Consider the following 26,537-nt stretch of genomic DNA (forward strand, 5'->3'; position numbering starts at 1 on the left):
TAGTAAATATTAATAGGTATTTTAATATTAATAGGTATTAATATTAATTTAGGTATTTAACAAAAAATATTTTTTATTTAACAAAAAATTTAAATGAAAAAAAGTGAAAATAAGTGAGTGAGCAAAAGAAATATCAGATATATCCAGTTGTAGTGTATATATATATATATATATATATATATATATATATATATATATATATATATATATATATATATATATATATATATATATATATATATATATATAGATAGATAGATATATTTATATATAAATAGATATATATATAGTATATATAATATATATATATACAGCTATGCACAAAAGTTTAATTGAGATTATTATTCCGAGTTTTTCATAACTTTGCGCCAGTTTTTTTAACAAAAGTTTAACGGATATATATTTTAGGTTAATTTTTTTGTGTTTTTCTATTTATGTTTGTATCGATAGACAAAAAAAAAATTCACACATACTACACTACTTCGGTAAAACTAATTAAACATTATACAGTGTATTTTACTGATGACATAAAAGTTTAATCAAGTTAATTAATTATCCACTTTTCACACTCAATAACTAATTATTATACTTAATTACCACTATAAATTATAAATATAAAAAGTACTCATGATTCTTAAATAAAAAAATAATTTTAAAATTACAAAAAAATATATTAATTGCAAAAAATTATCTAAAGAATAACTGCAATATTTTAAATTTCAATTACTTGCAAATGGGCAGAAAAGCAGTGTCAAAGAGCATCAAATGGCAAATTATTGAACTGGTCAAATCAAATAATCATAACAATGTTGAAATTAGTAAACTTATGAGTGTTTCTGAATTCTGCGTGCAAAAAACAGTGAAAACCTGGGAGCTAACAGGTAACGTTGTTACCACTCCTCATTCTGGAAGACCAATGAAGCTTAGTGACCGTGACAAAAGTAGCATATTCAGAACCAGTAAAAAAAAATCCTAGGCTCAGTAACAAAAAGCTAGCTCAAATATTTAAACCAATCCTTTTCTTATTGAGATGTAAGCAAAGAACTTGTTAGAACATTAGCAAATAAAAGTATTGGCTTACATTACAATAAAAAAGCCTATCCTGTCAATCATGGACCAATGCAAAAGACAAAAATGGTGCAAAGAACATTTGCATTGGGCAGTTGAAGATTGGGCAAAAGAGATTTGGAGCAATGAGTCAAAGGTTGTGAACCGCAAAAGAAGAATATCCATTAAAAGATTTGCAACTGAGAAATATTGCGAGCACTAATTCTAAGCAAACAACAAGATGGTGAAGGCTCAGTAGGCATACAGGGATGTTTTTCCCACAAAGGCCTTGGATATTGTGAACTGTATAATGGCCTTATCAACCTTATTGACCAAAACACAAAACAAACAAAAAAACGTTTTACCTACAAAAACACACTTGAAACACATTCGATTCCAGCACACATAGCACATAGTATAACAAACTGGTTTACCACAAAGATCAATTTGTTGCCTTTGTGCCCTAGATCACTAGATATCAACCCAATAGAAAATATTTTGTCATGAATCAACACTCAACTGGTAAACCATCAAGTTCAATCAACTGAGCATTTGAACCAACTTCTGAACAAGTACAGGTTAAAAGCAGCACATGAGATGTGCATGAAATTGGTTGAATTAGAGACAAGTTTTTCTTTGCTATCGAGCCAAAGAAGGACACTTTAAATATTAAATTTGTACTTTTTATTGATTTTTTGTGTTCTAAACCTTAACTCGATTAAACTTTTATGCAACTCATTTTATGATTATATAACTATCTATTTGATTTTATTGAATTATTTTTTTTAACTTATTTTATTAATGTTAATTGAATAGCAAATAGATTGTTATTCTAAAAATAAAATGAAAATTAATTAAATTAATTTTCCCAATTTTCTTTAGTTAAAGAAACTCTGAAAAGTTTGATTAAGATTACCAACTTGATTAAACTTTGGTGCATAGCTGTATACGGGGTCAGACTGGCAAGGGAAATTGGGGGTATTTCCCCCAGGCCCCTGCCAGGGGGAAATACCCCCAATTTCCCTTGCCATGTCTTAAGGTCCTGGGCCTCTATAAATCATGATACACAAATAAAACACACAAAAATACAATTTAATAATAACTAATTATTATAAATATGCATCAATTTTAAATTTCCTATACTCTTTTAAGAAAAAACTATGTGATTAAGGGTTTGATGTATTTTTGCTACCTATAAGGGCCCATCTATGTCTCCTCTTCCTCGAGCCCCTTAGTGCCAGTCCGACCCTGGCTGTATGTGTGTGTGTGTGTATATATATATATATATATAAGATTTTTTTGAAAAAATAAACACAAATTAAAAGACTAGAATGTTTTTAAATTCTAAATGTTTTTATTTTTTTGAAAAAATAAAACAAAAAAACAATAATCCTAATGTTTTTGTTTTTGTTTTTTTTTACTGTAAAACATTGACAAAGTGCTGCTACATCGATTATTTTATAGCCTAAGGCTACAAGGGAATGCTGCTACATCAACAATCTTATAGACTGCCACTACAAGGAAGTGCGGCTACATTGACTGAAGGTTAGGGCAGGTAGTCTATCAAATAATTTAAAAAAAAATTTGTTAAACTTTTTAATGGTTTTTTGTATGTGTGTTTATAATATATATTGATATATACAGGACTAGTGATAAAGCATTAAATGTATATAATAAAAAGACAAAGTTTGAATTTTTATAAAACTAACTTTTTTATCAAGATATCGAATTTATAAAAATATTTAGCTACACAAGAAAAAATGGCTGTTCTCTTAATACAACACGAATGAACAAAAATTAAAAAAAAAAAAAATTAAACTAAGCAAAATAATCTAGCAAGCATATGAATATTTATTTAGACAATGTTAGTTTTATAAGTTACATTTGTTTAGGTAATGGAAATACAGCAAGAACTGGCAATAAAACATTACTTTAAAAAATTTCACTTTTAACTAAGCTAGACTCTTGAAAAATTAGTTTCAATATAATCTTTGTCTACTATTATTTTTCATAAGTAAAGTTTACTTTTTTACTGAATTATCTATCATTTAAACCTATAAGGCTTTTATTTCACCTATTTATTTTAGAAATAAAATTCATTGTAACATTAAAAATTGTTTAAACAACACAAGTGCTAATAACACATTATAATAAACAAGTTATATCAAACATTTTGTGAAAAAAAATAAATTATACATAAAACTGGGGGTAAAAAAGTTATTTATTTTTTTTAACTATTTTAACTATTTAGTTTTGTTTTTATTCTTGAAAGTTTTTAGTTTATTTATGGCTGACTTTTTAAATAAAAAATAATTGTTATTTTCAAAACTCCTAATATGTATTTAAGAAATAAAACAAAATCTTTTATATTCATTTATTTTGTTGAAAATGAAACATGATTATATTAAATGTATAAATGTAGAGAGAAAAAAATTTTATATTTTAAAAAACTGTAATCTGAGTAGATATTTAATAACACTATAACATAATAACATTTCTACATTGTTTTTAGTTAAATATCCTATTTAACTAGTTTTGTGGTAATTTAGTAAATTGCGGTAGTTCAAAAAAATTAATGAATATAAAGTCAAAAATTTTGTTATGCAAATACATTAAGCATTTTTTATTCATCAAAAGGTCTCTATATATATGGTCAGATATAAAAATTCTTATCATTTATCTAGAACCAAATATAACAATGACTCTACTTATAAATACAGTTTCTTTTTTTTACATAAGTTTTTATGTAAAGTTTAGCATAACTAATGTGCTATCTCTATGCAAATTCTGTAAAATATTTGTGAATCTGAAAGGCTTAGGTTTACAAATTAGGTTCAAAAAATTGCCTTTTACTTAAAGATAAGTTGTTAACTTATCTTCAACTTTTCTTATTGGTGGCAAAAAATGACAACTTTACTCCATTTTTTAGACCCATTTTATTTAATTGTTACATTTATAGAAACAAAATTAGAATACAGTATTGAAACATCTTAAACAAAAACCTGATCAATCCAAAGTTTTCCCACTATAATATTGTTAACAGTTGTTGTCACTTTCTTCCATGTGTAGTGATTCCCAGACTTAGCAAATTTGCAGTGAGCAGTACCAATTGGTGATACCAGCAAATATTTTCCCCTAAACTTGCTACTCATAGTAAAATTTTGCCACAGAGTCCAACCACGACCTTCAGCGTGATGTGCCAATGATGGAGGATGATGGCTAACCTATAAAAATATTTCATGTTTACCAAAAGTTCAAAAAAATGATGAAGCAAACAATAATCAAGTTTATTTTTTTTAAATATATAACCCTCCAGCTAACCCTCGCACTCACCCACTAACTCTACCACTCTAACCCTCCCACTAAAAATACAATAGTAAGATGTTAAAACTGATGGGTTGATACCCACCCATCAAAACCAAATTTAATAAATAAATATACATTTATTTTAAATAAAAGATATTTTATTAAAGTATACAACTATATATGGTTTCAAGGATTAAATTCTTTTAAACTTATTCTTTTATCATTGTTTTGATTTTTCCATAAAACTCGATTTCTTGCAATATGGTTTGTAAACTTTATATTTTTTTGTTAAAAGTAATAATTGTATGGATATGTACTAGAGCAAATAAACGCTTAACTCAGTAAGTAAATAAATAAATGTTTGACTCAGTAATAATAAACAAATGTTTGACTCAGAGGGCAATTTATTATCAATTTTTTACTAACTTTAAATTGCTCACAATTTGATGTTTTTCAGGAAATACACAATACAATTTTAGTGGATGGTTTATATTGGGAAACCTAATAATTGTTTTAAATCACTCCCAAGAAAATGATTTGAAATCAAATTCAACAATATGATCAACATAACAATCTCTGCCACGCTATTATAAATAACATCTTGATCTAAACAAATTTGCCCACTGTAGTTCACTGAAGCTTATCACCACTTTAAATAGATTGAATTTAGTTAATAAATTAGTTTTAATATAAAGAAAATTTTGAAGTCTAGAAATTATAAAAAGAAATACTGAAAAAAAAATACTTTGCCTAATATTATAAGATAACAACTTTCATGTGTCCTCAAGTGTTCTCAATATGTGTCCTCAAGCGTTCTCAATATTTGTCCCCAAGTATTCTCAATACATGTCCTCAAGTGTTCTCAATATGTGTCCACAAGTGTTTTCAATATGTGTCCTCAACTAATATTTTACTTTCATATGTCCTCAAGTGTTCACAATGTGTCCTTGAGTGTTCTCATTGTGTCCTTAACTAATATTATACTTTCATGTGTCCTCAATATGTGTCCTTAATAGTTTAAAAAAAATTAGATTTATCTTGCTATGTTGCCTACTATTGCCTCATTACCATGTTATTGGTACTAACTCTGTTGTCTCCTCTCTATGTTGATTGTTAGCTTTGTTGTCTCATTTCCATATTGCATGTTACTTTTGTTGTGTCCTTGTTATGTTGCCTTGATTATATTTATTATCTCCTTACTTTTCACTTATCAAAAATCTTAAATATAGTCAGGGATATATACATAAGGGCACATGCAAGTATTTTAAACATGAAGACACTAAATGCAAAAAAAAACTCATCAAATAATTTTTTTAATTTAAAAATATAACAAACTAGTAATAATCAATAACTTCGGAAAGTAGCAAGTAGGTTTTTTATTGCTTAAACATTGAAGTAGCAAGTCATTTAAAAAAATGTTAGCAATGTAACAGTCCAAAACCTTTTTTTCGAAAATAATGATAATGATCAAAATACAATTAAAAACTTGAGAAAATCTTAATGAATGAATCTGAATGAAAATCTGAACCTAGTACAATTTGCTTCATGTCCTGCTGCCTTAAAGGATACGCCCTTTGAGGCAAAGGCTAGGAGATGCCAACTCCAACTTAAAACACTCCCTGCCTTGGGGCTCTTGAATGAGTAAAGGCTAGAGATATGTCTTGATTAAAATAGTCATCTTGGGCAGATGTTAAATGCATCCAGCTACTGTCTTATAGAAAGCCTCCTAGGCAAAAACTTAAGGGGTAAACAGATTCTATCTGCTGACCAGCCTCGCAACCCTTCTTTATATATTAGGCTGGCGCAGATGTAATTTTAATACATTGTTTCCAGTTTAGGATGTTGAATGCTGGCTCTTCTGGACTCAATACATGGGTTTTGCTTGTGTCTCTGTTTTTATGACTAGGCAACTTATTTTATTATCTCCTAATGAGGGTACAGCTCTAAAACTCAGTTTTATGGTTCTGAGGCCGGCTGGTAGTCAGGTTTCCCAAACTCTGTGGTAGCTCTCAGAGAGGCTGATTCCATCAACAGCTGAAAAATATCAATGTATTAACAGTGCCATGTTGCGCATGGATGGTGTCCCTGGGCGTACTTTTGGTGTGCATTGCTGAGGCCAAATTTGGAGCCCTTTGTTAGAGCTTAGGGTTTATTAGTAGTAATGTAGCAATTGCTTGGCCTATAAAACAGTGTTCTGAGTGTACTATCTATGCTTTGAGTCAAGTTCTTCAACAAATTTAAAAATGAATAAAGTACCAAAAACTACAAAACACAAAAAACCATCATCATCACCAAGTTCTCTAAACCTGTCATTCACTAATATTCGTGGTCTTCAAAGTAACTTTTCTTCTGTTGAGTCTTATCTCTTGCAAAGTTCACCAGACCTAATTGCTCTTTGTGTGAGACTAATTTGAGTTCAGCAGATCTTGCAATCTAAGTGTTGATGGTTATCTTCCTTTAACTTGTAAAGACTCCAATAGCCACATGGTTGGCCTGGGCATTTACATTGGTAAGAATTTACCCATTTGTCATGAAACTAGGTTTGAATTCACAGACTATTCTTTCATGTGCTTTTGTTTAGCACCACTTCACTCTATCGCCTTTCTCTTTGTTCTATATCGCTCTCTTTCATCTCAAGACTGCAATTTTTGATGTTATTTCTGATCATATTGACTAAGCCCTCTATCTTTATCCATCAGCCTATATTGTTGTTATTGGTGACTTTAATGATCATCACACTGAATGGCTTGGCTCTAGTGTCAGTGATTCTGCAGAAATTAAAGCCCACAACTTTTGTCTTTCTCAATCCCTAACTCAAATAGTCAACTTTCCAACACGCTTTCGAGACAATCCGAATCAATTACCATCTCTACTCGACTTATGTCTTGTTTCTGATCCTTGTCAGTGCTCAGTTTCTACCTATTTACCCTTAGGTGCTTCTAATCACAGTTTTATCTCTCTAAAACTATTATCTCATTCTTCTTCATCATCTGAATCCCCCTATTATTGTACCTCTAACAACTACCTTAAAACTGACTATGATTCTTTCCATGATTTTCTTTGTGATATCCCTTGGGTAAAATCTTTTGTCTTCCTGTGAACAAATGTGCTTTCTTATTTAACTTTGTGGATTCAGGCTGGCATGGAATCTTTTATTCTCTCTCAACAATTCCAGTTCAAGCCTCCTCTTCTTTATGGTTTTCCTCGCATTGTGCTGCTGCAATTGTCTATCAAAACTGTTACTTCCATATCTATCAGCAAAACAATTCTCCAGAAACAGACCTCTGTTTATTACTTCTAGAAACCATAGTTAAAAGGTTTTGTCTAATGCCAAAGCCTGCTATTCTCAGGTCATGGAACCTCACATTTTATCACAAAAATTAGGCTCTTGTGACTTCTGGAGAATCTTTATTAGTATCAATGACAAGGGCAAATCTGTAAATCCACCTCTCTTGTAAGGTTCCTCAAGGTTCTATCCTTGGCCCTATACTCTTTTTAATTTGCATTAACAATCTTCCAGATATTCTCACATCTAAGGTGGCAAAGTTTGCTGATGATACTACCATTTATTCTTTTTCTCTATCTCTATAAATCTCGAATCCCGCCTTGTATGGAATACTGTTGCCATATCTGTGTCGGATCTTCTAATGATGCCCTTTCTCTTTTAGACAAGATGCAAAAACGCATTGTAAACACAGTTGGACCTGCTCTTGCAGCCAACCTCCAACCATTATCACATCGTCGTAATGTTGCTTCTCTTTCTCTTTTCTACAAATACTATATTGGGCACTGCTCTAAAGAACTAGCATCTCTTGTGCCATCTACTAAAATTCATTCTCGCATTACTTGTCATTCGATTACGTCTCATCCTTTTCCTGTGACTGTTCTTTAAGTGCTCCAAAAACTTTTATTTGTCCAGTTTTTTTCCTTGAACATCAGTTCTTTGGAATTTGCTTCCTTCACCTTGCTTTCCTGATTCATATAATTTGCAATCCTTTAAGTTGTCTGTCAATCATTATCTTGCTCTACAATCTTCATCATCAGTAACTTCAAATTTAATTAGTGGTTGCTTGCAGCCTTGTTGGAGGCAAAGGTGTTAAAAAAAAAAAATCTGAAAAAGATACTACAGACTGGTTGTTTTTTTTAAATTAAAATCAAAACAAGTAAATAAAGATCTTTTTTAAAATCAAATCTTTTTTAAAGTTCTTAAAACAGCTTCTTGCATTAAACTTGAACTTTTTCCACTTGACTTGAATGCAATGTGATAGCCAAAATCAAACCCCGCCATCTTCTAGGTGGTGTCGTACTTAACTTGTTTCTCTATGCAGTGCCATTGTTTTAAGATTGAGTTGAGATAAAGTTAGACTAAGACTAAAGTTTGAGTAGGCATAAAGTTAAGAGAGGATAAAATAAATCACCTGAACTTTTAGAAGGTGAATGTATTTTATAAAAGTTTTAATATTAAATTCTTTTTATTCTAAATTTAAACTAGTTGATGATAACTTAAAAAAAAAATTATTTCCAAAAGTTTATTGGGAAATATTTTTTATTTATTTAGTTAATCAAAACAAATAATGTGAGAGAACATACCAATAGTGACAATGCTTGATGGGTAATATAGTCAAATATAGAAGTATATATAAATATAATACAATTATTAAACAGCAAAACTTATACTGAACAATTGTTACAATAAAAATACCTGCTCAGCAAGAGATTGCCAACCCAAGTCTTCATTGCGATCACATTCATAAGTTTCTCCTAACAGAGGGTTAAATGGCTTACCAGTTCGAACAGCAGTGGATGCGTAACAAGAAATAGAGAAAGCAGCAATGTAGCAGATCTGCTCAAGAGAATTTTCACAACAAGCTGCTCTGTCCAATAAATCTGAATATTCAAGTTCTTCAGTTAAACGTTGCGTCATTGAGAGAGGTTCATTAAAGTTGACCTAAAATAATTTTAAAATTGGCCTAGTGATATCTAACTAAGTTTAAAAAATGGAGATTAAATCATTTATTCATTTTGTAAAAGCAAAAAAATAATCAAATCAGAATACAAAAAAATAAAAATAAAAATAAAAAATAACTAGAAATACAAACAAAAATTAAACAAAAAAATTCAATTAGATAATAATAAACTTGAGTTTATTATTCTTGCTCCTTCCCCAAAAGTTAAATTTATATCAAATTTGCAAGCTAATGTACTATTACACTATTGCTTAATTACTAATGTATTATAAGCTATGTATATAATTGTAAATGTGATGTACAATTTTATCGAGACTCAAGAATTTTTCTTGAGATTGTTTTTATTTAAGAGTGCTATAACTCACAACTCCAAAACATAAATCTTGACAAACAAACGGTGCTGGTCTAGAAAAAAAAGTTGAACACAATACTATGGTTTCAACACTGTACCTCTTGCGTAAAAAGAATGAGTTCAAATCCTAATACTATACCATTCTATCACTGCTGCTGTAAAAAATTAAATGAAGGAAAACCATGAGAATTTTCAATTTTTCAATATTCAACCTTTTAATACTTTTAATAAAACCATTACCTAGTAGTTTGTAATGTATTTTTAATTACTTTCAATTTAACTTTTATTAACTAAGTTCTTTCTGTCTCTGCAATAAAACATCACCTTTGTTTTATTGCATCTACATATAACATCTATATTTTATTGCATCTACATTTCATAAAATATCATCTACATTTTAATGTATCTACATAAAACATCATCTATGTTTTATTGCATCTACACAAAACATCATCTATGTTTTATTGCATTTACATAAAACATCATCTATGTTTTATTGCATCTACATAAAACATTTATACTTTATTGCATCTAAATTTCATAAAATATCATCTGTTTTATTGCATCTACGTTAAACATCATTTAAGTTTTATTGCACCTACATAAAACATCATCTATGTTTTATTGCATCTACATAAAACATTATCTACATAAAACATTGTTTACATAAAATATCATTTACATAAAACAGCTAGCATGTTAAATATAATAATTCTTTTATTTAAGATGTGACACCTTCATTCCTAGTTATTGTGTTAATAATCTGTTAACAATTATATTAAACACGGTTAACATATGCTAAAAGAAACAGCCTGCAAAACAAAAGTCGCATTTTGTGAGCTGAGTTTTTTTCATCGGCAATGCTGACGCAAAAGTCGATCAATCATTGCCTAGTGTTGCCATGCAAAAATAACAATATGTAAAAAATATATCATACTCGTTCAATATGAGTTCATATTTTCTTTATTGTAATTATTTGTTTTTTCAAGCTAGACAGGTTGTTTTTTTAAAAAAAAATCTGAAAACAATTTTTTTTATTTTTTTTTAATTCATTTTTTTTATATTTTTCTTAAATTCATTCATAACAAGTATAGCAATGTTTTAAGTTTATTTTATATTTATTTTATTAGATTATTTTATAAGGGATTTTTTAGAGGTAAAAATGTTCATTTATATTTTTATGGTTATTTTGATATTATTTAAGATCAGAAAGTTTAATAAAAAAGTTTAGTCTTAGTATAGTTATGATAAACACACATAGAGAAAAAATATATTATTTAAAAAAATATGTTAACAAAAACATTAAACATTATTTAAAACAAGTCAAGGTTTTTATTAAAGCAATTTACACCAAAGTGTTACTTATTTTTAATTATATACAGAAGACGTAATATCAACAAGCTACATGATATGAAAAAAGTCCTAACAGAAGAATTATTGAAAAATAGTTTTAATCCTGCAGCTTTCAATCAAATGATTTAGCAAATACTGGGCTAAATTAGCAACAGAAATAATCAAAACTATCACAATAAGAATAAATGTTAAATTATGTTAAATTGTTGTTAAATTAGTATGTTAAATTAGAAACAAAAATGTTCAAAATTGACACAATAAAAATAAAGGCAGTGTTAAATTAGCAACAGAAACATTTGTACATGGAACATCAGTCATAAATAAGAATAACTTATCAGACCAAATTTTACGTTCTCCTATGCATGCGAGAGCTGCCTTAAAATTAAGTGAAGCTAAGAAAAAAATCCTGATACTTTCAATTCCAATAAAGAAAGTACTGCCAATTTCTCCAACAGTGTTGAAGGAATTGGCAGAACTGTCAATTCCTCCAAAGTCCAAACAACACTAAAACAAACCTTATATAAGACAGTAAAAACACCTTATATAAGACAGCTAAATGCATTACAATGATAATATTGTCTCAAACTATGCTCTTATAAAGCATTTTAAAACTAATTAATTATTAATCCTTTTGTAATAGGATGCAAACAATTAAAAGCAAAATTTTGCTGATGTCGGTTAAGGGATCATCCATAAATTATGTAACACTAACTTTCAGTTATAAACAAAACAAATTATACACTTTCCCTCGCAGAGCCTTAAATTAAATGAAAAATCAGAATAGCGCATTAAGTTTAATGAAAACTGCAGCGTAAAAGAGCTGTAGATCTCCTATTTCTGTTTTTTAAATAAATTTAGCATTACGTAATTTATCTCTAAGTACAGCAATCTTGTGATGTCAGCTAAGTACAGCACTCTTGGGATGTCAGCTAAATATAGTACTCAACCTGAAATCCTTTGTACTTCGCATGGTAGAAACTTAATCATTAAGAGCATTTCAACTGCACAAATATTATAACAATTGTAAATATATCATAAAAATATTCATAATGCAGGAAGTTGAACCTGTAATCAACTGATTCTTTAACCAAGTAATACTTTGTTTAAATAAGCTACAGCAACATAAAGTAGCATAGAGTACCATAGCAAACGTAAGCATAAAGTGAAGTGCAAACTAATAAGAAACTAAAAAACTAATAATAATAATAATAAAGTGAAGTAAATCACAAACTAATAAGAAAATAATACATATATTCACATACACCTACATCCATATCCATATATGGGTAAAAGTATGGATAAAGTTAGGAATAAATACTAATGCAACTAAATTCAATTAAAATTAAGTTGTGAGGTAATTTAAATCCCAAAATCAAATCCTCAATATCCTCATAGCCACAATACTTTTATCAATATTTTAAACCTGAGTCTGATAACATAACTCCTGAGCATTTTTAATAACTTCATTATCACTTGTAGCCTACATCATACAGATGATTAATGCAATAAAACAGACCCTTTTACAGAAAAGCCAAACACCCTTAATTCACCCAAATTTTTTTGAAATTGTTGTTATAGGAGAAAATTGTGACAGTTCCATGCAGCTATAGAAGCTGTTAATAATTATTTCTCTAATGTCTACCAATCATATTCTAAATACCTTACACTTACGTATCATGTTCTAAATACATTATGTCATCTCATATTCTAATATCATTATAGAAGTCAGCATCAGGTCAGCAATAAAAATTTGACACAAAGGGCTTATTTTAAAACATAGAAACGAGGTCGGAGATTTTTTCCAAGCCTCAAACACCTTTAGGTCATCAATTAGGGCAGCATTGCTGAATACTGATCCTTCCAAAATTTGAAAACTTTAAAATAAAAAGATAAAACTATATTGATGATAAAACTCATTCCATTTTTAAAATTTTCAAAATAATCCATCTCGTTTTTACCTTGGAAATTCAATTTTTTTTCCTATTTATCTGCTTAACCACAATAAATTATTAATTAATAAAATAAATTTTTAAGGAATTAAATTCACTTTCACATAAAACGTTATTTAAATTTAAGAACAAATTTATAAGTTTTATGAGCTAATGCACAAAATCAAACTACTCTAAAGGAATATACTGAAAGAAAACTTTTACTTGCTTTGGTACACTTTCCCTCTGAATAGTTTTTTAGATTCCATTAATTTATCTCATCGAACTATATATGTATGTTCTTTAATAACATTACTAATGCATTTTACAACCATGACTCTTATTTTCACATATTTCTTATACTTTATATACTTATTCGCTTAGACATTTAGATAAACTTTAAATATTTTTTTCAATCATCATTCCAGGTAAATAAAATTACCTTTTAATGTCAAATTTATAACTTTCAATTTTTAAAAACTTATCTGTGTTCATTTACAAACATTGCACTTACTCAAAAAGATACCAACTAGTTTGCATACCTCCGCAATAAATAGTTTTTTTCAAAGGATGCCCTAGTCTTTTACTTGAGGGGTGCCATTTCTTTTGAATCAGGTGCTTGGACATATGGAGTTTCATATAAATAGGTCATTGCTTGCTGGTTCATTCATTACTTCTATGATAGCATAATGAAAATATATTTGCAATGTTCATTAAAACTTTATAAGACTTTGCACTACTTTTAAGATTTGTGTTTTCTGCCATTTATTTAACAGTTAACTTTTTTTAACGGTGGATTGTTGCACTACTTTACATTCATTAAGTAGTTTTGAATAAAATTTCAAATTTAGTTTACCAAACGTTTTTTAAGCACAACCCAATGTGATGCATAAAAAACAATTAATAAAAGTACAAAAGTCTATGGATATTCTAATGCGGTTTAAACTTTAGGGTAATATATTAATAGAGTTTTAAATTTTTTTTTTAATTTTTTTTGGGAAATTTAGGTAATTAGTGATTCACTATGAAGTGAAAAGTTAAAAATTTACCGGCATTGGAATCTTTGTTAGTTCTTTTCCGATGCAATTTTTCATAATACTCCAGAGATTCAAGTTAACATTTGGACGGTTTTTAATATGTGTTCGATATTTGCCTTTATTAACTTCCAACTAAAATAAAAGTTAAAAATTAAAAAGTTGAAAGTATTAAAAAGTTGAAAGTATTAAAAAGTTGAAAGTAATAAAAAGAAAAAAAATTTGAAGCATTAAAACCGTAAAAGTAAAAAATAAGAAAATCAAAAAATAAAACATAAATAAATAAAACATAAATATAAAATTAATACAAAAATAAATGTATTTAATGATGAAATAATTAACTTATTTAATATTTCAATAAACTTGATAAAATAATAAATTTCAATACTTTGTAAAAACAAGAAATAATTATTGCACTATAAAATTTTTTCTAGTTAATATTTTATTAAGTAAAATATTTTTAAGTTAATTTTTTGTTTTAATAAAAAAAAGTAGTTTTGAAAATTTACATTTTTCTAAATATGTACGTTAATTTACACAACAATAATAAATCAAAAAATAATAATAGTAATAATTAATAAATGAAATAAAAATTAGAAATTTTAAATACAACAACTTAACATACTGCTCCAAATGATCCAGCAGTAACATCTTCAGATAACCATCTTTTATGACCACTTGGTTTAACATCGCTAATAGCTTGATCAGAGTGAGCTCGTTTGATTTCTGTGTCCATGAAATATTTTGGTTGTTGTAAAGATAAATCTACAGACAAATTGTCATTAGCAGACAAGGAATCCTCCTCAAAATTTTCAGTTATAAAATTTGTTTCATTGTTTGTAGAAAAATGTTCTGGCAAATCAGATATAGCGTCTTCAAAATGATCGTCCTCTTCTTCTGATCCTTCGTCACGGGAGCCAACTCCTAATGGTAGTATATTAGGATTTTCTGGATTTTCTAAATGGGCAACTGATTTGTAACTTTCTTTAACCTTTTCTATTTCACAAGCTCTCTCTAACTGTATATGTTGCTTAGCCAATGTTTCAACAGTCTCCTCTAATCGCAATCTTTTGCCTCGTTCAACATTTATTAGACGAGAAAATTTTTTCTCATAAGTTTTTGCAAGCTCTAAAAAATCTGCACAAGCCTAAAAATTGAAAATGACAGCAACAAATTTTTTTATATTAAAACACTTTATACTATTACTAAAATGTCGGAAATAAAAACAAATCATTATTCATAAATAAACAAAGCAGAAAATATTGAGCTTTGTATCAAATTTTATTTACTGACCTCTAAAAGATTGAGGTCAGTAAATAACTGCCAACCTCAATTTTTCTAATTCCGAGGGTTGTATGTATATATATATATATATATATATATATATATATATATATATATATATATATATATATATATATATATATATGAAATTTGCCAAGCAATATGGTGTCATAATAAAATAGGTAGCTGTATCTTAATAGAACATGCAATTATCTAAAGGGTTAAGGTTAGGGTTAAGTACTAAGGGTTTAGGTTAGGGTTTACTAGTTCCTTCATTCTTTATCCACAGTTAAATTATATGAGAGCTTCTTTTTTTCTAAGTAAGTTCTTTACACCACAGCTATTGCATCTTAATATCAACAACAATAAATAGCTTTGTCAAAAAAAATTAAATTTTATTTATAGAACCAGAAAAGCCTATATAAATATATAATTAAATGGTGAAACGCAGTTCAATAATAACTGTAAACACTCCTGGGTACAATATATACTAATGTGATAGACAACATAGACAAATTTAATAAATTCATATGAACTTGTTGACACTGGTTTTAATATTAGCAAAATTGAGTGGACCTAGGCTGTAGTAGAGGAAGTGCAGCACATTTGGAATACCAGTTTGTTTTTTGGAAATATAAAAATCCAAATTGTATTCACCTTTTTTTTCATTGATATTCATAAGTAAACTAAAATCAAAACGCAAATATAGATCAATAAGGTTTCTTAATAATTTAATTTAAAAAAAGGAGGATTTTGAATATATTAATAAATATTTATGAAGGATTACATTCTTACCGAAAAAATATTTTAAATTGATGTTTTGTTAACATGTGGTTGTCAGCAAGAATATTGATAATTATTTGACCTTGTGCTTCCAAAAAAACAGCACAGATGGCATTTATATTTATTGAGATATTTGAGCACTACAAATAACCTGTGGTATTCCAAATACAATGCACTTCCTCTATACTTTGATCAAAATAAGTACCTAGTTGGTTGTCTCTACAGACCAAATCATGTTGTTGATATGACCCATTCTTAAGTTAGAAAAAAAAATATTTTGATGTAAAGGCATTCAAAGATGTATTTATTAAGGGTGATTTTGAATTTATAGCCATTAAATGGTCAAACAATGACATAATATCCATTTTAAATGCAACATTACAGCAATATAACTATTTAACTCTTTCGCACCAAAACGGATTGTTAACAACCCTGTAGTAATAAATAAATAAATAAAGGGTTTTTCTAGCAGAGCCATTAATTAAAACTACTTGATTTTATGCTTTAAAGGATAACTTTATGTTGGCTTCAAAATTAGCTGTAATATACTATCTTTTAAAGCTCCGTAATACTACTATGGGGTCCATAAATTATGTCAAGCTTTAGGGATAAAGGATGGGGGGGGGGGGGGGAAATTAGTGGTTTTGTGATAACTCATATGCAGTCTTTCACAGGAAAATATGCGATCGCATGTCATTATATGACCAGGCAAATTACAATTTGCTATGATGATTTGACATGGTAAAAACACGCTGAATCAAAAATATTCTGAATTTTACCTTAAGTCAAATATATTATATCAAAACATTTAAAATATGTTTTTATATTAGCCAAATGCTTTTAAATAAAGTAACAATTTACTGATAATGGTTTTTTTTAAAGTATATTTGACAGTTATATATATTTTTAATTTTAATATATAAATTGTATAGTGTATATTTTTAGATAAGTTTAAGTAAGTTTTGGTAGCGCATTTTTAAATTTTGAAAATATCTTAAAAGCCACAGTCAAATCGTCAAAACAAATTATTTTTTGCGTGGTCATATAATTGCGTGCAATCACAATTATATGAATATACATCTTCCTGTGAAAGACTGCATACGGAACTTATGATATTGTGACGAGGGAGGGGGAGGGGGCCTAAAATGGTCGAAAATTTACTGGCGTAATTTGTGAACAACCCCTAAGTTGACAGTTTTTTTAGAGTATTTGATTTTTGATTAATAAACTTTTTTTTGCAAAAGTCACATGATATTAATGTCCGCTATCACTAATATTTTAGTCATTTTTTTAAAAAATATATATGTCTATGAATTTATCTTTTAAAAAATGTATAGTTTTGGAGTACAAATTTGATGCCTTTTATACTATAAAACTGTTATTTGTGGTACTATATTTAGTTAAATCTTTCTGGTCCTGGCTAATTTGTTGATATCTTAAAGATTTTTAAGTGCTTGAGCACTCTATTTTTATCTATTTTTATTATAGAATGCACCTCAGGTAGCTTTAAGTCTTGGTTAGTATTTTATTAACTTTTTCTAAGATATACTTTCTAAGTCAGACTTTTTTTGTAAAAAAAAAAATTAAAAAATTTGCAAGTCGCATGATCTTTGTATCCGCCATCATTAGTATTTCATTTTTTTTTAAATAGAGATACAATATCTATTAATTTACCTTTTTGAAAATATATAGTTATGGGGTGTTAATATAATGCGTTTTATCCCTATTATATCATTTTCAGTATAGCATGTACTTTTTTACTGTTAAGAAATATTATATATAGGTGCGAAAGAGTTAAAAGTTGTAATTCATTTCCCTATTAACATATTAACATACCAACTTTTCAATTGGATAATAAATGAATGAAATGGCTGATGGTTTTACCTTAAATATACTAGATTTAATATTTACAACAAAATCTGGTAGTGTATATGGTATTTGCGTAAGTTTTGTGCTTGGTAACTTAACCAAAGGTAATAGACTTATTTTCTATGCTTAGATAGCACAGCTAGATATTGCACTGCTAAACTTTTTCAACTGCTAGTGGCAGCTTGTTTAAATCCCAGATCTATAATTCCAGACCAATTCAGCATTTGAGTATTTTGAACATATAAATCAACTAATGTACAAAAAAAGATTCTCATCTTTAAAAGTTGTTTAATTATTTTTTATTTTTTAACTATGTACAAAAAAAAACATGAAATAATATAAAAATAAATGAAAAAATAACACAAATGAAATTTTTAATTTAAATAACATGACTAGATAAACTAAATTATTGAACCAATCAAAGCAGCAAAGAACCTTTAAAATCTGGCTATATTTTGTAACTAAAAATACAAAATTTTTTTATTGATTTAAGGATAAAAATCGAATATGCTTTAAGAAATTTTTTTAAATGATAACCAAAAAATAATTTAAAAAAGTTTATAACTCTGAGGTCTTATGAACAAAAATAAATAAAAATTAGAGGCCATTAGAATTAAAAAAATTATTATTAATTAAAATATTATTATATAATATATACTTATACACATATATATATATATATATATATATATATATATATATATATATATATATATATATATAATATATATATATATATATATATAATATTTATTAAATTCACTAAAATCACAAATGAAATAAAATAAGTTCACCCTTATATTGTAAATGTTACAACCATTAAATTAATGGTAATTATTCTCTTTTTTGTGCCACCATAATTTTTATACTAGCATAATTCAACTTAAAAAATCAAAGAATTTCTAGAACACAAAAAGTGTTTTAGATGTTCACTTTGCATCTAGATGCAAAGTGAACAGCATACAAAATTCAATAAAAAATTAAGTTATCAAAACTGTAGATTTAAATACAGTATAATTAATTAATATGCATTTCTATTTCATCACTATCTCATCTAATATGCACCTCTATTTCATCACTATCTATTAAATAAAAAATTCATTTTAAAACCCATGCACAAAAAATTTTTTTGAGAAATATTCAACTATGAATTAGACAGCTGCATTTAACATTTAATACAGAATCATGCTCATCAAATCTATGAGTAATTATAAAATAATTATCAGTACTTTATAAACTAGTTGTAGTGTATATTGTAGTTGTAAGTTTTTTTAAATTTGATATTTAGCAAATTTTTGATTATTAAGGTTGCAACTAGTCATTTATATTTTATACCCATGTCTACTTATTTTTTTAACATTAAGTTATACTTACTAAAATATCTTTTTTTTAACTATCAAACAAAAAATCTTTTATTTTAAATAAAATATTTGTTTATTAAAATGCAATTAAATACACAAAATATACTTTTTTAAATCATACACACACATATGCATACATACATACCATATGTGCATACATACAAATAGAGTAGTTCAAAAAATATTTTTGAAAAATATCTGCAGCTCATACCTTAATGTGTTCTATATGAAAAAATAACACTGGATTTAAAAGTTTTTTGAATAAAAAATATTTTTAATGGTGCCTTGAGACCCTTGAACATTTAATGGATCCCTTATATTAATAATAAAAAAAATTATAAAAGTGTGTCTTACTGGGCTAAAATGAAGCAAAATTGTATAAAAATTTCAAAAATAATCATTTTATAAAAAAATTATCATTTTAGATTTTACTGCCTAAATAAAAATAAAAATTTTTGTGTTTTTACAAAGTTTTTAGTTATAGTTAAGACCCAACAAGACATACTTTAGAAAAACTTTTTTTATTATTAATATTAGTGACCAATTAAATGTTCAAGGGTATTGAGACACTCCTAAAAATATTTTTTATTTTTAGAAATAAAAAAAACTTTTAAAATTCTGCGTTATTTTATCATGTAGAACACATTAAGGTGTGAACTGCAGATATTTTTCAAAAATTTTGTTATTTAAACTACCCTAACATACATACATACATACATACATACATACATACATACATACATACATACATACATACATATATACATACATTACATAACTATATACATAAATACATACATATATACATACAAGCATAACTTTTGTAGTAAATTATATATATACATATATATATATATATATATATATATATATATATATATATATATATATATATATATATATATATATATATATATATATATGTATATATATATATATTATATATATATATATATATATATATATATATATATATATATATATATATATATATATATATATATATATATTAGGGTGTCCCAAAAAACAATATTTTTGAAAAATATATGCAGAGACCCCCTTAATGTGTTTTATCTAATACAAAAACACTAGATTTAAAATTTTTTTAAATAAAAAATATTTTAAGGGGTCTCTCAAGACCCTCGAATATTTAATGGGTCCCTAATATTTTCAAAAAACAAATTTTTCAAAAATATGTCAACCTGGTACTCAAATGAAGCAAAATTATATAAAAATTTCAAAAATAATATACATTTCAAATATAGAATTGTTATTTTTGATTTTATTACATGAAAAATTATTTTTTATGTATTTTTATGACAATTTTAATAAATAAGTTAAAACTTTTCCAAATTAAATATTATTTTTGAAATTTTTATATAATTTTGCTTCATTTGAGTACCAGGTTGATATACTTTTAATTAACTTTTTTTTTTTTAGGGACTCATTAAATATTCAAGGGTCTTGAGGGACCCCTTAAAATATGTTTTATTCAAAAAAATTTTAAATCTAGTGTTTTTGTATTAGATAGAACACATTAAGGGGGTCTCTGCATATATTTTTCAAAAATGTTGTTTTTTGGGACACCCATATATATATATATATATATATATATATATATATATATATATATATATATATATATATATATATATATATATAAATATATATATATATATATATATATATATATATATATATATATATATATATATATATATATGGTCATTTTTAAGTTAGCCTACGCGATTTTAATAAAATCATTTTTTTTCATTATTTAAATTTAAAAAAATATAGTAAAAAGTACTTTGAATAAATACTAGATAAAATAATTTTAAAAAAACTGGTATTAAAAAGCATTTTACATAAAAGTTGAACAAATGAACAAAAAGGTTTTGTTGCAATTTAAAACAAAGCGCTTTTATTTTTTGGCAAGCGTTTTTATATGCACTCACCAAAGTTTTTGTGGGCGTGTGAGCGAACGCGAAAAGACTTGAGCACAAAAGTGCTGGCTAAACTGAGAAGACTGATAGATATACATGCATACATACATACATACATACATACATACATACATACATACATACATACATACATACATATATATATATACATATATATATATATATACAAATGCATACTTTGATATGCAGTCTGATGTCATACTGGAATAGGTAGCTGCCATACATTGTTACTGCCACACGTTACTGAATAAATTTATATTATAATACTAATTGAAGTATCGTTATAAATAATGAACTAACTTATTCTACAGCTATATTAACTTTTGCATTCGTTTTAAAGTTAAATAATCAATCACCATGTTTTAATTGTTAATATTTTCTATTAGTCATAAAAGTCTTCATTCATCTCAAAAACGGCATTTCTTATACAAAAGAAATATAAATCGACAAAAAACAATCCGGCGGAGTCAATAAAAAAAAATCCACAAAAGCATTGAAATCATCAGATGAAATTTTCTTAGTTAGATAGGTAGCCGCCATACATTAACTGACTATTTAAATAAAATAAGAAGCACTCCCTAAATAAGTATGACTTCAGATTGCCAATCTAAATGTGCTTTTTATGTTAATAATTAATAAAATTAACTAATAAATAAAACTACAATAATAATCTTAAAAACAAACGAAATCACGTTTGCACAAAAACAAACATACTGTCATCATAGCATTTGATGTAATTCTAAAGAGCTGAGCTTTTTCATTGATTAATTTAAGACTTTGTTCTTTACTTTCCTTGTTTTTTTTTTCAACATTAGATTGGCTTTTACGTTCAACATAATCACTAATTGCTTTTTGAAGTGCACCTCCATGATTATTCACAAGATTGTTACTTATTGTTAAATCATCTAACTTGCTACCAATAACTTTTATTGTTATTTCTTCCTCAGAGTCACTATCAGAATCATCATCTACAATAAAAAAAATATATATATATATATATATATATACAATTAATGCATGATGATTAATGCATTTATACATATATACATATATACATACATATATATATATATATATATATATATATATATATATATATATATATATATATATATATATATATATATATATATATATATATATATACATATATATATATATATAGAGAGAGAGAGAGGGATATTTTATATATATATATATTATATATATATAAATTTATATAATATATATTTATTTATATATTTTATATATATATATATATATATATATATATTTATATAAATATATACATATAAATATATAAGCACACACAAATATATTGATATTTGGCAAGATATATGCATGATGTATGTATATATATATACATATATGTATATATATATATATATATATATATATATATATATATATATATATATGTATATATATATATATATATACATATATGTATGTATTTATATATATATCATGCATATTTTGCCAAACATCAATATGTGTGTGTTTGACAAGATGAATAAAAAATAACTACATGTTTATTGCATTTAGTAATCATCAGGTTAAATTATAATGTCTTTTCCTTAAAAATTATATTCAGGGTTAGAGTTAAAAAATAAATTCTTACAAAAAAAACTTAATATAATTCTAACCTGATGATTGTTCTTTGCATAAAACTTAAAGTAGTGAACATGAAGTTATTTTTATTTTATCTGATTAAACATATGTAACTCTCTAAATCTCTCACACACATACATACACACATACACAACCACACACAAACACACACACACACAAATATCTTTGTATAAATAGCATGGCTTAAAATTTATTGATGACATCATATTAAAATAGCCATCTATAGGGGTTTCAGTACATACATTGACTGAGGGTTCAGACAGATACTAGAAAAGAACAGATCTAGAAAGATCTAGAAAAGAACTAGACAGATCTAGAAAAGAAGACTTTTATTACACCAAAAAAAGAGTGTGTATGAGTGAGTTTGTGTATAGATTAAGTAAACAAAGATATTTGTGGGTGTATATATATATATATATATATATATATATATATATATATATATATATATATATATATATATATATATATATATATATATATATATTAGGCCTTGTGATAAAGCGCAGGGTGCAGAGCATTTTACATAAAAAGTGATTTTACATTATGCCAGTCACACTAAAAACTTTTTGGTAATATTTAAATAACTTTATAAATATTTTAAGCAAAAGAGTTGATTCAAATTCAAGAGCATTTTACTGAAGTAGTTAACATTTTCAAAACCCCACACTGTGACAAAAGTTTAATTTACAAATATATAAAAGAAGCTTATTAATTACAAATAAAATAAATTCAAATAAAATAAAAATAATAAAGTTTGAATTTTTATAAAACTAATTTTTTATCGAAATATCAAAATAATCAAAATATTCAGTTACAGAAGTAAAAAATAATAAAATTTTAAAACTCATCTATTGCTTTAATACAACACAAATGAACGAAATGAAAAAAAAACGAAAAAAAAATTAATCTAAGCAAAATAATCTAGCAAGCATATGAATATTTATTTAGACAATGTTAGTTTTATAAGTTACATTTGTTTAGATAATGGAAATAAAACAAGAACCAGCAATAAGGTATTACTTTAAAAATTTTACTTTTAACTAACTTAGCGTGACCCTTAAAAGTTATTTGGTTTTTAGTTGTTTGGTTTTTATATGATTGATTTTATTACTTGACAGGCAAGCGTTCATTAATAGAATGTCAGGGGCTATTCTAGACTGTTTTCGACAGCGTCAACTGTATTTGGACGCTGTCTAAATTAAAATTTGAGGACCTTTTTTTTTTATGTTTTTTATGGCAAATATTGGTTTTTTTTTGCAAAAAATGCTGATTTTCTACTAAATTTCTTTGGGACGGAAGGGTACCGCCACCCAAATTTTTTTCCTAGAATAAGCCCTGCATGTACACTTAAAACAAACTAGCCTATATACAAAATATATTTCTCATTTTTAACTATGTAGTACTTAGTTTAACCTAATTGATTTTAAATTTTTGAAGCGACCATTATTATATATCGTTCAATAAGCAAATTTTAATTTTTTTGCCAGAATTATTTATTGTTTAAAGTGATCTCCAAGTGCCAAGACAAGTTGTGTTCATATCAAAAATAATTTCTAAAAAATAAGTTTTATGTTAATTTAACTTTCCAGAACAAATTATTCATTAAGATATTAGCAAAAAACTTTATAATTTTGAACACATTTTAATCTCGAAAATAAGTTCTTGCTCTTTGATTTTTATTTTTTTCAAATACTGGTCTGATTAATGCACTTTTGTAGGTAATAAATGACATCAATACAAAAAAGTTCTTTCAGATAACTTAAACTTGAATTTTAAACGCTATGTTTAAGTTTTCCCTTTCAAAATTAATTTTTACATAGAAGAATGCCATTTTATATAATCTTTTATAAAACATACAATAACCAAATAAAAATTACACAATCAAATAAGTAAACACTTTAAAAGTCTTACTTATATTTATTTTATCTTAAAAACAAAAGTAATTTTAGCGCTATAAATATAAGGTATGTAACTTTGAAAATTATACTGATATTTGTTAAAAACAAGTTCTGCTAATAAAATTTTAAAAATGCTTTTTTTTTTCTTCGATTTAGTAAGAAATAGTGAAAATACATTCGGTTTCATGGTAAATAAAAACAAAATATTTTAATGGAAATAAAAATAAAACAAAAAAGAAGAGCAGTAATCTTTGTTTAATTCAAAACTTATCTGAATGTTTAATGTAACGCAAACGTTTTTTATAAAAGGGGAAAACCCAATCTAATTTTGTAATTGTGTAAATCGTTTAAGAACTCTGCAGTAAGTATATTTATTATTCAAACAAGATATTTTTACAGCGAAAAAAACTATGTAGATTCATAGAGTTAATATTACTTCTTACCAGAAGTAATAGCAAAACAAAAAAATTTTTTTGTTAATATCTCAATAAATAAATTGTTTGGTAATTTTAAAAAAGTCAGAACTTATTTTCTAATGTTTATTTACAAAATAAACATAACTTTTCTCTGCAATTGTGAATTTCTATAAACCTATAAAGCATTTATTCCACCTCTTTATTTTATTTTACTAGAAATGAAATTCCTTGTAAACATTAAAAATATATAAAAAGCTTACACTAAAATATTTAAAATTTTTTAATGTAAGCTTTGTAAGTGTATGTAAATGTAAAATATTTTAAACGCTGTAGTGGTGTAGTGGTAGAGCGCTCGCCTCATAAGCAAGAAGTTCCGAGTTTAATCCCCACCATGTCCCTGGTAGTACAGCCCTCAACCTTGTTCGTCTAGGTTCATGTTTCAGAGTTATAGAGTTAAGAGAGAGGGTTGTAACCACAAAAAGTAGCCTCATCAATTGCAGTGGCCCTCTCGGCCTTGGGAGGTGAATAATTAAATAAATAAAAATAAAAATAATAACACAAGTGTTAATAACAGATTTTAATAACACAATAGTATATCAATCATTTTGTGAAAAACAAAAAAAACTAAATTTTACATAAAATTGTTGGTAAAAAATGAACTATTGCTAGGTTCTTTTCCTTCTAATATTTAAAAATTTTAGTTTATTACTTGCTGATATTTTATATCAATGATATAAAATTGTTATTTTCAAAACTATTAACATGAATTCAAAAAACGAAACAAAATCTTTTTATTCTTATAATATTAGACAAAATATGATTGTGTCAAATGTCGAGAAAATAAAAAAAACATTTTTACATTTAAAAGAACAGAAAGCTAAGTAAACATTCGATAACATTATTACTTAACAAGATTTCTGCATTCTTTTAAGTTAATTTATTCAATTGAAATATTTTGTGGTAATAACCTGAGTTAGTCATCAAACAGGTTGATCCATTGCTTGGCATTTGTACCACTCCAGCTTCTGTATCTAAATTGATTTCCTGCTTAAACTCTTCTACAGCTTGCTGCCAGACAACATACCTTTTATAGTGTTGCAGAAGTGTTCTCCAGAACTGTCGTCTATACTTTTAAAACTATTTATCAAGTGCTTATCAGAGTCTTGTTTTCCAGCCTGCTGGAAAGCGGCATCTGCTATCCCTATTTTCAAAAAATCTGGAGAGCTATCTGATTCGTCTACCGCCCCATTAGTCTTCTTCCTATCATAAGCAAGGTTTTTGAATCATTAATTAACAATCACTTATTTTCTCATCTTGAATCTAATAACTTACTTTCTGAT

The 26,537-nt window shown here is 26.3% G+C and overlaps 1 protein-coding gene across 1 annotated transcript in view; it reads right to left on the bottom strand.

Moving 5' to 3' along the window:
* Nucleotides 1-26,537, bottom strand: part of LOC100200775 (oxysterol-binding protein 1) — a 51,442-nt gene that overhangs the window by 16,622 nt on the left and 8,283 nt on the right. The window contains exons 3-7 of the mRNA XM_065807074.1: nucleotides 21,963-22,216; nucleotides 14,613-15,134; nucleotides 14,003-14,122; nucleotides 9,056-9,301; nucleotides 4,050-4,271 (exon numbers count right to left, since the gene is read on the bottom strand). Of these exons, the coding sequence (XP_065663146.1) occupies nucleotides 4,050-4,271; nucleotides 9,056-9,301; nucleotides 14,003-14,122; nucleotides 14,613-15,134; nucleotides 21,963-22,216 (1,364 nt within the window). The remainder of the gene's footprint in view (nucleotides 1-4,049; nucleotides 4,272-9,055; nucleotides 9,302-14,002; nucleotides 14,123-14,612; nucleotides 15,135-21,962; nucleotides 22,217-26,537) is intronic.

This window comes from Hydra vulgaris, chromosome 10 (assembly GCF_038396675.1).
Source record: "Hydra vulgaris chromosome 10, alternate assembly HydraT2T_AEP".
Lineage (NCBI taxonomy): Eukaryota > Metazoa > Cnidaria > Hydrozoa > Anthoathecata > Hydridae > Hydra > Hydra vulgaris.